This window comes from Lemur catta, chromosome 1 (genome assembly GCF_020740605.2).
Source record: "Lemur catta isolate mLemCat1 chromosome 1, mLemCat1.pri, whole genome shotgun sequence".
In the NCBI taxonomy this organism is placed as follows: domain Eukaryota; kingdom Metazoa; phylum Chordata; class Mammalia; order Primates; family Lemuridae; genus Lemur; species Lemur catta.
The window spans coordinates 35,541,065-35,555,917 of NC_059128.1; the positions used below are offsets into that span (position 1 = coordinate 35,541,065).

General features: G+C 36.7%; 1 protein-coding gene across 1 annotated transcript in view; it reads right to left on the minus strand.

Moving 5' to 3' along the window:
- SYT16 (synaptotagmin 16) overlaps positions 1–14,231 on the minus strand; it is a 96,271-nt gene extending 82,040 nt beyond the window's left edge. The window contains exon 1 of the mRNA XM_045554856.1: positions 13,511–14,231. Within this exon, the coding sequence (XP_045410812.1) occupies positions 13,511–14,033 (523 nt within the window). The 5' untranslated portion in view covers positions 14,034–14,231. The remainder of the gene's footprint in view (positions 1–13,510) is intronic.
- Between the last annotated feature and the right edge of the window lie 622 nt (positions 14,232–14,853).

A 14,853-nucleotide genomic window follows, 5' to 3' on the forward strand; every position in this document is an offset into this window, starting at 1 on the left:
TTTTTTTTTTTTTAATTTTGGCGAGCCAGCCAGGAGTCTGAAGTACCACAGACGAACTCCAGGAGGTCCATGAATCCATGAAATTTCATTATGAAATTGTTCTGTTATATATGTGTCTTTATGGATAAGTGGGTTTGTAACTTTCATTAAAGTGTCAAAGAAGACTATAACCCTCCTAAAATTTGGTATCACTATCTCATGTTCTCATTTCATTATTTAAACCTGCTATGAAAAACACAGAGAACTTCCAGTCCTTTGATTCTTTTAATGCCTTAAATATATATGATTATGACTCTCTTGGTTACAGGAAAAAGGAGTCAATTTAAACCACTTTAAGAAAAAGTAAGGGAAGGGAAGGGAATTTATTCAAGGGACCTCAACTATGGAAAAAATTACCTAGTTTAAGAAAGGGGCTTGAAACACGACTGTCTCTTCACACAGTTCATCTAAATCAACTCCAGTATATGTGCTCAAAGAGATACTTATATTGTAGAATTACTTTTAATAGTGAAAATCTGAAAAATAAATGTTCAACATAAAAAATGGAAAAATGGTATATTAATTAATACAGTCAAATACAATGTAGAGGTTAAACCAAATTTACATGTATCTGCATAACTCAAAAGCATAACATTGAGTGGGAAGGAAAAATAAGTTGCAGAACAATATGTTCAATAGTATATCATTTGTATAAATTTTCTAAACATGTAAATCTATGTATGTATATGTACATAGATACACATGTTTGCAGCAAAAGAATAAAAACACAACGGGAATAACCACCCTCCCAATTTAGGTTTGTTTTACCCCTCTTGAGTGGAGAAGAGAAAGAAAACAAAAAGGGCTTTTTGGGGGACTTCAACTCTATCTGTCCTAGAAGGCTTCTTTTTTCTTTATTTCAGCATATTACAGGGGTACAAATGTTTAGGTTACATACATTGCCTTTGCCCCGCCCAAGTCAGAGCTTCAAGCATGTCCATCCCCCAGATAGCACACGCCACTCCCATTAGGTGTATATATAACCATCCCTTCCTCCCCATTCCCATCTACCCGACACCCAAGGAATGTTATTTCTATATGTGCACTTAAGTGTTGATCAGTTACGATACCTCAGGAAGCTACAAGTAGAACCAACATTTGATCCAGCAATTCCATTACTGGGCAGCTACCCAAAGGAAAAAAAGATATTCTATAAAAAAGACAACTGCACTCAAATGTTTATAGCAGCACAATTCACAATTGCAAAGATGTGGAAACAACCCAAGTGCCCATCAATACATGAGTGGATTCATAAAATGTGGTATATGTGTACCATGAAGTTCTATTCAGCCACAAAAAAACAATGGTGATCTAGCACCTCTCGTATTGTCCTGGATAGAGATAGAATGGAGCCCATTCTACTAAGTGAAGTATCACAAGAATGGAAAAACAAGCACCACATGGCTTGTTACCTAGATGGCTTCTTTAAAATAAATCTGAATTAAATACGGGAAAATATTAAGATTTGGAAAAGTTAAGTTGTGGGTTTGTGACTTTGTAATATCACTTTTTTAAAATTTTTTAAACTGCTTCATAAATTTAAAAACAGGAAACATAAAGGGCACTAAGAGCTCCATTTGCTATGACCTCGACCACTCCCCAGCACAATCGACAGGAGCTCACATTTCAGAAACTCCTCCCTTTATAAGGCTCCTTTTCAGAAACAAGACTCTCTCCCCTCAGAGTCTGGAGGAGAGACCCAGAGTGGATGTTGGAAAAGGGTGCCAGGGGAGGAAGAAGGGGGACTTACCAAAGAAAAAAGAAGGGAAGAAAAGAAAAAGATAATACCTTCAGAGTATTTTTAAAAATTAATAAACAACACACAGGTAAGAATCTCTGTCAGCAAGAAGAAATAAAATAAATGAGAAAAGATCTTATCAAGTTTGTAGTTCCTGCTTGGCTCTAGCTTCTTCCCCTTTAGGCTGGATAATTGGAAAAAAGATACCCCTGGCTCTATTATTTTCTACAAGGCAAGAGAAATTTCTGAACTTTTATTATCAAGTGATTCCATTATTAAAGAAAAATTTCTGATTCCTTGGGAACTGTTAAAATGAGATTTAAGCTTATTTGGAGTATAACTTGCCTCTAATTCCTCTAATCCTTTCCTAATGGGGTAAGAGTGGAAAAACAAAAAAAGGACTCCATTTTCTCATTTTGAACCTTAAAGTGTCCTTAAAAATGTTCCATCACTCTAGCATAATAACACCCAAGAATTAAGGTAAAGATTAAATCCGTGTTTTGATTATTTGTATAAGTTATACGTCCTAACATCTGTCCCTATAGGATTTTATTATATCCCTGACATTTTCTCTAAAAATGACACAAAATTGCAAAATAAGTAACAATGGCAATAACAATCTTACCTTAAATATCAAGGCTCTGAAAACTGTATGTCAGCTTCTAACATGTTCATTAATGCCTAGCTTTACTAAAACATGAAAATCAAAATATCAAGGAAATTAACCTCATAAAGCTTTTAGAAAATAGATTCTGAAGCTATAGTAGAATATTAAATCTTTTTCCCTGGACAATTCTGGATAACCAAGGAACATGATGGCAAATGCTATCAAATGAAGAACTAACAAATGAAGACAAATTTAACCAGGGGTAGGCTTACTTTCAAGAAAACACACATGCAATGGTAAAGCAAAGTTCCAGTATTGCAAAGGAAGGAAAGGCAGAATGGAAGATCTCATATGCTATAGCATACCTTATAGAGGAGAAATAAAGCCTGTATGACTTATGAATCAGGTGCATTTTAATGTCTGATACCATTTAGTCACAATTGCCACAAGCAATCCCAAGAGTATTGACAGAACAAAGTACCTTCAATCTATAAAGGGTCAAACTCAACCAGCAACAAAGAACACTGTAGAGTTTTCCCTTCTATGTTACGTTAGCCTCATAGAGCAATCCAACTGAAAAGTCAAATTATATCACCGTCATTTCAAAGCCTGTTGTTCTGTTTTTTAAATACATTCTATCCAACAGAGATTGTTTCTAAAGTTCTATATACCAATGTACTTGGAACACATTAATTCCATTAGCAGGCTATTTCAGGAAATAGTGAGCATATTTCTTGGAAACAAATATATGTGGTTAAAAAACAGCCTCAAAAAAAAAGTATGAGGTGAAAAACTGAAAACAAAGATGATTTTTAAACTCAGTTAGAACTCCTTCACATCACATATCAAAAGTGTCATAGCTGCTTCTCTACTGAGAAGGTGGTGTTTTGGATTTGGGTCTTTAAACCAAAAAGCCTATCTTGGGATGGCACTAAAAGTAGTCTCTCTGCCTCTTAATCATCAGCAACTGCTAAATGAAGTGTATCTATTTTCTCTGTTACATTACTATTGGCAACCAGGTCCTCAGTAAGTGCCCAGAAATGTTTCCATGGTTACAAAAAGCATTCAGCATCCCTCTTGTTTTGGGCCAATTTAGCTTAAAATCTATTGTGGAGAAAAATATGGCACATTAAGGAACATAAAATCAAGATACAATGTTATGAAAAGAATTCAAGGTTAAATGGGAAAAATGGGCTTGACAAGGCTTTTTAAAACGTGCACATAAATCACTGATTAAAATGCTGCCTTTTCCTAGTCTATCTCCAAATACCTCTCTTCAACAGACTGCACAGCAGCCCACATACTAGGGCTCACATTACCCCTTGGTATAAAGGAACAAATGAGTACATGAAGATTCTTTAAGACTGTTAGCTCCCAGGTAAAATCCAAAAACAAAAAAACAAACAAGTGTTTTAACATCCATCCATCCGAGAGTCCAGTCACTTATCCTACTTTCATAGGGTCCTCAGGGTATTTAAATATTTTAAGGAAAGGGAGAAATAAGAGTTTTTGTTCAATGGCTATAAGGCATTTGAAGCAAATTAGTGAGCTACATCACATCAGGGAGAGAGAGAAGAATAGGGTTCCCTAGGGGCAACTTAGCAAAGTTCCTCCATCTATAAAGTTGTGAGTGAATTAGGCTGAGACTGTCTCATTCTAAACCTATGTTGCATTCCCAATTCCCACTGCCACCAAAGAGCCAGGGCATTAAAAACATTTTTGCATCCTCTGGAACCGATTAAACAAATGATAAAAGCTTTTGAATAGTCTGAAGGAGAGGCCTGTGGCTTATCCTTGTGTATACTTGTCTGTTCCCCACAGTGCTTTGTACATGGGAGGCATCCGATACATATTTGATTGGTTAAGAGGAGCCAGGGTACAAGACCTCTCTTTATAGAGAACCATTCCTCCTTATGTCTATCTACACATGCACACCATCCTTTAGCATTTTCTATTGCTTTCATTTTCCCTGTGAAATGGAAAGAAGTGAATGGGATTTAAAGTCATAATGCAGTTAAGGACTAAAGTGAAGACTTCCAGGAAGACAGAGTGCATATTTTTCCCTCTTTCTGCAAGTACAACCCAAAGCCCTAGACATCGTATATAAAACAAAGATAAGAAGGCCAAAAGTACAAGGAAGACCTAGTGGACCTGTGTTGTTCCTTCAGAGTCACAGAGGTGAGTTCCCCGAGTTCTTTTGCCTCCTATATCCTAGACTTGAAGCTGAAGAAGCTGGCAACACAAAAATGCCAACAGACAAAGACAAAAAAAAAAAAAAAAAAAAAAGCCTCAGTAAAAGTGTGCTCTCTCTGCCCAAAGGACCATGAAAGGGGCAGCCTAGTAAGACAGAAAATTTTTAGAGTAACTACTCTACTCTGGCCAAACACCACAGAAAAAATTGTGTCCCCCATCTTCACCCACAATACGGGCCACACAAGGGAGCCTGGATTTCCATCCTCACCAGTCTGTAATGAGGCACCCCAGTTCCCCCACCAGGGGTGTCAGAAAAGGCCAAGTTGGGAACCGGAACTTTCATCCCTGGTGACAAGTAAAGATCATCCCCCACCCCTACAATGTCAGTGGAGACCACATGGGGAGCCTGGTCTCCCACCTCCACCTGGAAGTAAGGAGGGGCCCCTCTACCTCCCCATTTAGGTGATGTCAGAGGAGGTCTCACAGAGACCCAAGACTTTTACCAGGACTCGGCAGCAATGAGGTCACTTCCACTTCAGTAAGAAGACCTGAGGAGATGGAACCCCCGTCCCCACTCAGCATCACTGAGCAGTGCCCCTTCAAGGGTGAAGGAGGCCAAGAGGGGAACCTGGACTTCTACCTCCACCTAGCAGTAGTGAAGGGGTGCCCCACCGCATGCCAGAGTCATGTCAAAGACTATCTTCATAAGATGTCTTTGTGGCAAAGAAATGACAAAATAATGACAACTATCTATCTGTAAGTTCATATTGTCTTACACAGATTTCTTCTCACAAGCTACTACAAAAGCTCCCCAACATATATATTCTGTCCTCCAATTTAGCCTCCAAACTGACGCTAGAGTTATCCTTCTAAAACAGAGCTCTGTTGGTTACTCTTAAGATCTTTTTGAGATTCCCAACTGTTTATAGGATAAAAGCTAAATTCTTAACAAGAAAAACAAAGACCTACCTAACTGTAGCCTAAGCTCTAGCCTCATGATCTATCCCTGAAAATGGCAGGCTTATCCACATGTCATGTGCGTGCCATTTCCTCCAAGTGGAATACCTTTCTCCCTCCACTCCCTCTTAAATTCTGACTCATCCTCACTGTTTGCAATCCTTTATCATCTGCTCTGTGGAACTTTATTCCAACTCCTATGGTAAAATCATCTCCAAAGTTACCATGTACAAAACTATAACTTTCCACAGACTTTTTTTATAGGGCCAGTTATATATATCTCTTATGTTTTGCAGAATTCTTTAATGGAAGACCAGTATCTTATTTACACATTTATCTCTCAGCCCAAACACGCTACCCAATTTAATAAGAATGTCCAATTTAACGTCAAGGTGTAGTTTTAAGTATATATGCTCTAAGTTCTAGCTTCCACTTAAGATGTAGAAAGTTGTAAATAATGTTCCCACTCTTTAAACAACAGCAATAAAATCTAGATAATAAAATGACATATTGTCTTAAACTCAGCAGAGAGCTAAGGTCATAAAGAAACCAACTAATTTGGAAGTTAAGAAGAGACAACTTCTTTCAAAGGGAGAGAAGACACGAGCACTTGCCTGCCAGGGGCAGATACTGGATTTATACAAGCTGATAAGAATTATTAAGCTAATATTTTCAAGTAATTTCCAAAGGTCAAGTGTAGAGTAGCACAAGAGTATAGAACCTATGGTAGCCACAAACTCAAGGTAAATTCAAGTCCACTTAGAAGCTCTTCTTCACAGGAGTCACCAGGAGCTCACAAGACAGACCCAGACCGGGAGCAGAGCAGCAGCAGGGAGAGCTATTCTCACCGGTACAGTCATGGGGAGGGAAGAACAGCCACTGCAGGGAAAGTATAAAGCCCCATCAAGGTTCCTCTCTCATATTTCCCCTATGAAACAAAAGTTTTAAGTCACTTGGGGAAAGGCAGCAAATCCTTGTTTCTCTCAGACCGCAGGTAAAGACATAGTAAGATGGGTGAATAGAACAGAATAGAAATTTCTACCCTTGGGGAAGGGGCAGGAAGGAATTCTGAGATCAGACCAGTAGAGATCCCCTACCTCTAGGGCAGGGGCAGGACTGTGGAGAACTCACCTGCCTAAGACTGAGGCTGCCCCAGAGCAGCAGAAAACACAATTTTCTTTTTTCGTTTTTTTTTTTTTTGGAAACAGAATCTTGCTCTCTCACCCTAAGTAGAGTGGGGTGTTGTCACCATAGCTTACTGCAACCTCAAACTCCTGGGCTCAAGTGACCCTCCTACCTGGGCCTCCCAAATAGCTGGGACTACAGGCAGGTGCCACGATGCCTGGTTTTCTTTTTTATTTATTTATTTATTTTGTAGCGATGGGGTCTCACTCTTGCTCAGGCTGGTCTTGAACTCCTGACCTCAAGCAATCCTCCCACCTCAGCCTCCCAGAGTGCTAGGATTACAGGTCTGAGCCACCACGCCCAGCCAGAAAACACAAGTTTCAACCCAATCATACCACACTAGCCCACACTAAGAATGAACAGCAGGCTCCTTCTGGGAAAAGGACAAAAGGCTGAAAAGAGAGATTCTCTCTGAAGCACAGGAAAAAAAGAGGAAACAAAGCTGAAAATGGAGCCAATCTTGACAAATCTCCACAGCAACAAGCCCCTACCCTACACACAATGTAGTCAGAGACGATTTTGAAGTCTGCATTACGCTGACATTAACAATAACAACAAAACCAAACCCAGCTCAAATTCTGACTAAACTGACTCGACTCCCTCACACTAAACGCCCCGCGTTAGAAAAGACTTGCTCATTTCCAGGCAGAGATACTACATACTTTCCCTACATATGATGTTCTATTTTCAGTCATAAATTACAAGACAAACAAAAAAACAAGGAAGAAAAACACCCTGTCAAGAGACAAAGCAATCAAGAAAGCCAAACTCAAACATGACTCAGATGTTGGCACTATCAGACAGAGAATGTGAAATAACTATGACTAATATGTTAAAAGCTGTAGTAGAAAAGGGGGGAAACGTGCATGAATTGATGAGGAATTTCAGCAGAGGGACTGAAATTATTAAAAAATGCATAATCAAATCAAAATGCTAGAAATGAAAAAAAAATGATTACAGATTTGAAGAATGCTTTTATACACTTGACCCAGTAAAAGAAAATATTAGTAAACTTAAATAAGATATGTCAGTAGATACTACCCAAACTAAAACACAAAAAGGAAAAAAAGAGTGTTGGAAAAAAGAACCTTGAAGAGCTGTGGGATAACATCAAATAATATAACATTTGTATAACTGGAAAACCAGAAAAAGGTTTAAACGAAAATGGAATAGAAAAAATATTTGAAAAGATGATGGCCAAAAATTTTTCAACAGTAATGAAACTCTCCAAACCCACAGATCCAACAAGCTTGGAAAACTCCAAGAAAAACAAATACCAGAACATACACACACACCCTCCCACACACATACACACACACACACTCCTAGACATATTCTGCTGAAAACCAAAGACAAAGGCAAAATCTTGAAGGTATCCAGTGGAAATAAGTCACATTACATGCAGAGAAACAAAGGTAAGAATTACAATTTCTCATGTGAAAATTATGCAATCCATAAGGCAGTTAAATGGCAACCTTAAAGCTGAAAGAAAATGACTGCCAACACAAAATTCTATACCTAGATAAAATATTTTTCAAATAAATGAGAAATATTTTTCAGACAAACAAAAGCTGAGATAATGCATTAGCAGCATATACGTACTATAAGAAATGTTAAAAATGAAGAGTGCTTCAAGTTGAATAAAGAAAGGTAAATAAAAATAACTAAAATATTTTTTTAAAACAAGTGACAAATATTTTTCAAAGAAAAGTTCAGATAATTCATTAGTGCCATATAGGCACAGTAAAGTTAAAGAGTGTTTCAACGGCATAAATTAGGTAAATATAATTTTTTTCCTTATTTTGACCATCCTAAGAGATAACCAATGGTCTAAAGCAAAACAGTATCAGTGTGGTATGTGTTTATTGCATGTATAAAAGTAAAATATAGGACATCAATAAAACAAAGGCTAGGAAGGACACATTGAGAGTATACTATTGTAATATCATCATACTGTATGTATAGTATAGTATGAATTAGTATAGTATTATTTCAAAATAGACTTGACTTAATTTAAGACATACACTAAAATCCTAGAATAACCATTAAACTTTTTTTAAAAATGAGCCCAGAATGAATATAAAATGGAATCACAAAAATATTTAATCCAAAAGAAAATGGAAAAAATTAGGAAAAAAAAAAAAAGAAAAGATGAAACAAATGAATCTAGCAAGATGACTTTAATTTAACAATATCAATAATTACACTAAATACAAACAGTTAAATTAAAAGTCAAAGATTGTCAGATTGGATTAAAAAGTAAAACCCAATTATACCCTACATACAAGCAACTCACCACAGACATAAAATAGGTTTAAAGGTAAAGAATGAAAAAGAATATATCATGCCAACAGTAAATCAAAAGAAAGCAGGAGTAGCCATATTAATGTCAAAGTAGAGTTTAGGACAAGAAATATTACCAGAGATAAAAACAGTACGTTCCATAATGACAAAGAGGTCAATGCACCAAGACGACATATATTTCTAAATGTGTATGGGCTTAACAACAGAGCTTCAGACAACATGAAGCAAAAACTCATAGGAATGAAAAACAGAAATAGTCAAATCCATAAGTGGAGTCAGAGACTTCAGTACTCCTCTCTCAGTGATCAACAGAACAAAATCAGTAGGCAAAAATCAGTATAAAAAATAAACATTAGAAAATCTGAAAAACAGCCTCAAACAACTTAATCTATCAAATCCTCTGCCCAGTAACAGAATATAGTCTTTTCAAGTACACTTTAAACATTTAAAAAGTCAGAACATATTCAGAGTTATAAAACAATTCTTAATTTTTTCAAACTAAAATAATATAAAGTATGTGCTCAGGTCATAATAGAATTAAACTAGAAATCAACAACAGAAAAGTATCTAGAATATTCCCAATACTTGGAACTTATTCAAAACACTTTTAAATAACCAATGTGTGAAGGAGGAAATAAAAAGGGAAATTAGAAAATATTTTAATCAAATAAAAATAAAAACATAACATATTAATATTTATTGATGCATATAAAGCACTACTTGGAGGGAAATTTATACATTAAATGATATTAGAAAAGGAAAAAGAACAAATTATACCCAAAGCCAAAAAAGGAAAGAAAAAATAAGGTAATAGCAGAAGTCAATGAAATCAAGAGTAGAAAAACAGTAGAGAAAAAATAATGAAAGCAAAAACTAGTTTTTTGGGGGGGAAAAATAGACAGATAGAAAATCCTCTACCAGACATATCAACAACAACAAAAAAGACAAAAATTACTAATATCAGGAACTACTATGTCCATAAATTCAACAAAATAGATGAAATGAAAAAATTCCTTGAAAAGCAAAAAGTACCAAAACCACTTAAGAAAAAATAAATAAATAACTCAGATAATCATACACCTATTAAATAAATTGAATTTGTGTTTCAAAACCGGCCCACAAAGAAAATTCCAGGTTCAGAGGCTTCACTGAAAAATTCTAGCAAACATTTAAAGAAATAAATAATTGTAATTCTACACAAATTTGTCCAGACTATAGTAAATGAAAAACACTTCACAGCTCATTTTATGCAGTCAACATTACCTAGATACCAAAACCAAAGATATTGTAAGAAAAGTACAAACCAATATCCCTAATTAAAATAAATGGAAAAAGGCCGGGCGCGGTGGCTCACGCCTGTAATCCTAGCACTCTGGGAGACCGAGGCGGGTGGATTGCTTGAGGTCAGGAGTTCGAGACCAGCCTGAGCAAGAGCGAGACCCCGTCTCTACTAAAAACAGAAAGAAATTATCTGGCCAACTAAAAATCTATATAGAAAAAATTAGCCGGGCATGGTGGCGCATGCCTGTAGTCCCAGCTACTCAGGAGGCTGAGGCAGGAGGATCGCTTAAGCCCAGGAGTTTGAGGTTGCTGTGAGCTAGGCTGACGCCACGGCACTCTAGCCTGGGCAACAAAGCGAGACTCTGTCTCAAAAATAAATAAATAAATAAATAAATGGAAAAAATCCTCAATAAAATACTAACAAATCAAATCCAGCAACATATGAGAAGAATAATACACCATAACCAAGTGGATTTTATCTAAGCTATGAAGACTGGTTCAACATTCAGGAATTTATCAGCGTAATGCATTTCAACATACTTAACAAGAAAAATCATATGATCATCTTAATAGATGCAAAACATTTGACAGAATTCAACATCATTTTTTGATAAAAACTCTCAGCAAATTGGAATGCAAGGGAACTTCTTCAGCATAATAAAGACCATCTACAGAAACCTGAACCTAACTACTAAGTAATAGTAAGAGACTGAAAGCTTTTACACCAAGTTTAAGATCAAAGCAAGGATATCCACTCTAATCACTCTTATTTACCTGATAATAGAGGTTCTATCCAGTATAATCAATCAAGAAAAAGAGATATACATTGATATTGGAAAGAAAGACATGAAACTAGAGACAATCCAAATATCCCTCAACTGATGAAATCAACAATAATCAATCAATGAAAATGAGTGATCGAATCAATCATTCATGCAAGGGAATAGTATTCAGCAATTAAAAAGGGCAAACTACTGAAACACACAACATGGATGAATTTCAAACACATTATAAGTACAAGATGTCAGACTCAAAAAGCCACAAACTACATAATTCTATCTATATGACATTCTGAAAAAGATAAAACAATAGAGACAGAAAATGTACTAGCACTTGCCAGGGGCTGGAGATGGGGGAAAGGATTGACTATGAAGGGATATGGGGGAATTTTTTGAGATAATAAAACCATTTTATACTTTGTGGCAGCGGTTACAAGACTATGTCTATTTGTCAAAAATCACAGAACTGTACAATAAAGATGAATTTTAGTATATGTACATTATGCCTTCAAAAAGGAAAAAAAAAAAAAAAAAAGAGTACACAGACTCTAGAATCAGACAGCCTGAGCTCTGCCTCTTGCTAAATGTGGATCTTGGATATGTTCTCAAACTCTCTAACATCAGTTTTCTCAATTATACAGTGAGAATAATGATAGATTCCATTCCTTAAAGTTGTTAGCTTTCCTTGTTGCTATTCCATCATTAATTATTTTTTGATATCCTACTATATACCTAACATTGTGCTCACTGTTAAGGATACAGAGACGAATCTATGGCATGGTCCCTGCCACAAGCTAGTGAATAAGCAAGCATCCCTTAATGGCAAAATTAACACAATTGTTTTACTGCCATTAGATTTTGCAACAACTACAAAAATTAACAAAACTAGTGTTAAGCATTGATTTAGCCAGATTCACATCAGTTGCACATATAGTTCAACTTTGGCAAGAATTTTCCAAACTAGAAGTTGAAATTTCAACTCAAATCTAAGAAATTTTACTGCTGGCCCAGGTATTTCTAGCATTATCTCTATAGATAATTTTTAAAGACTCAAAATGGCAATTATTTATGGTTTATCAGGTTCAGAAAGAATATCAGCCTACCTCATTTCCTCCAATTTATTCTAGCATTTCAATGTTACTTTAATTGGAATAACAGTACCAAGAAAGCATTATAAGAAGCATATGAAAGTATGTTTCCTTATATACCAAGACTTCACACATCTGAATAAAATATTTCCCTAGGTTGGGCACAGTGGCTCGCACCTGTAATCCCAGAACTGTGGGAGGATTGCTTGAGCCCAGAAGTTCAAAACCAGACTGGGTGACATAGTAAGATCCCATCTCTACAAAAAATAAGAAAATTAGCCAGGCGTGGTGATGTGCACCTGCAGTCCTACCTAGCTACTTGGGAGGCTGAGGCAGGAGGATTGCTTGAGCCCAGAAGTTTGAGGTTGCAGTGAGCTGTAATGACACCATTGCACTTCAGCCTGGGCAACAGAGTGAGACCATGTCTCAAAACAAACAAACAAAGAAACCATTTCCTAAAAACATAAAACTAAGAGGGATCATTGAAAATGGATGAAAAGCCTATGAGCTATTTTACTATTTTAGAAAATTCTCTCTCCAACAAAAAGGGAATTAATGACTTAGTCTTTATATCACTTAAATGATCCACTAATCTGCATGAGCTATGTATGCATTACAACCACACGTGCACACTTCCCTGCCTCTCATTTACCTCTCCCTTAGCTAGGTAGAATGTACTTACTTCAGGGTTAGAGGATTAGAAGCATGAGAATTCATGCCGGAACACACTACAGCTACTTTTACAGAGTTAATTACTTTTTCATCATATTCATTATGCATATATTGAAGGCCCAGTATGTGCTTAGTTCTGAATGCATAAAGCTTTACAGGCAGTTTTTATCAAATATGTCCTTTACCATTCAGGGCTAAAAGAAAAGCAAGCTATTCTCATTTCAAAGATTTCCTTATCTCCTGTCATCTCACATCACATCTCAGTAAAACACTGTGAGAAGTGTTCTTGGAGTGTTATCAACTAAAAATTCTGCAGTAAGTATGGCTTTTTGCACAGGATTTCACACTGAATAATATAGTAACATCTAGAAATTCCTAACCTAGAGGAAAAAAGAACATTTTAAAAGATATTTTAAAAAGCATGACATGTGCACAAGGGGTTTCTCAAACAGAAGCCACAGACTCATTTTCACCATTTCACTTGCTCAGAACTATTGTTTTGGAATATGGAGCCCCCAGACATAGAGCTTCCGAAATCAGAAGCCAGTATGTGGGAAGGTATGAGAGAGGGAAAAATAAAATCCCTGTGAGAACTAAAAACAAGCAAAAATAAAATAAGTAGAAATGCCCTTTGGAAGAACCCAGAGAAAATGACCGGCTAACTTACCTTGTTTTTTTCCATTAACAGTTTCTAAAGTACCAGGGAGCTGACTGTCAAAGCCGTGTTGAAGGCCACTTCTTTGCTTTTCGAGGTGATGCTCTTCCTCAGCAATAGAAGAAAGCACATGTGGTGACTTTTGGTCATCAAGGGTCTCATTGGGCCACTGGGACATTGTGGAACATGAGTCCTTTGCATGTTGGCTAAGTCTGGGGCTTGGGCTTTGGGCAGAGTTCTGCAAATCACTATTACAACATGAGAAATGATCCACTTCAAGAAACATGGAATTTTCATCCTCTTGACTCCAATCATTGTCTTGTTCTTCATCTCCATAGTAAGTTTCCTGAATGGTAATATCTTCTAACTCCTGGTCTAGCTTGTCACTCAATTTAGAGTCTTGTTGGCTTATGTTAACCAGTGAAGCAGATAATATATCTCCTGCTTGCTGGAGAGCTTCATAAACCCGAGATATCCAGGAAGAGAAAGGCTGGAAGAAGTTCTGAGCCTCCTGAGACGCCATGGCCAACACCATGGCCAGCTACCTGATGTCTACCGAGTCCACTGGTTCAGTTCCTTCAGTACTCTGGACTTAATGCGAACTACAGAATAAGCATGATGAGAAATTTAATTGGAGGTCTCTTAATGGCTTTGAATATTTCATTCTCAAAACTTCTCAGCTGAAACAGAGGAAAGAAATACTTATACCTGTTAAAGTTACCACCTCAGGCCCATCACCAGATACCTACAATCAATTTCAAACAGCACTTGGGGACAAAAAGATCACCTTTGAAATCTTAAGATAGCTAAATAAAAATGACTGTGAAAGTCTAGATGTAGGTTATTCGCCCTCACAGGCATGTGCAAAGCTTCCATTAGCAGTAATGGGTTCCATTCACGTGGACCAAGAGAAGTCTATCCCCGACAGACCACACTTAACAGTGTGAAAAGGATAAAGGAATCTTCATTAAGATCCAGTTAGGCATGACATTTCAAAATACATGAAAAGTTGGATGTTTCATCTATGAATCCGCAGATCCTACAGAGATGACTAATAAGCATCTCTGCTTTGTAACACAAAGGTTTATCCTTTCAAAGGAAATGTGTGTCTGGAATTAAAAAGCTTTAAATAAATCTTAAAATAGGATTTTATATTTTTATGCAATTTCTAGAAATTATATCTATTCCTGGGGAGCAATCACTGAAAAACTAAGGGTAGCAAATGGTTTATCTAGCTTACTGGAGACATGCCCCTGGCATCTCGTTGCTTTTGTCTATGTTCCAACCTCCCAAAGATAGCCCTCTACAACCTTTGAGACTCCTGAGACAACTGCATCCAGGAGACTTGCAGCCTG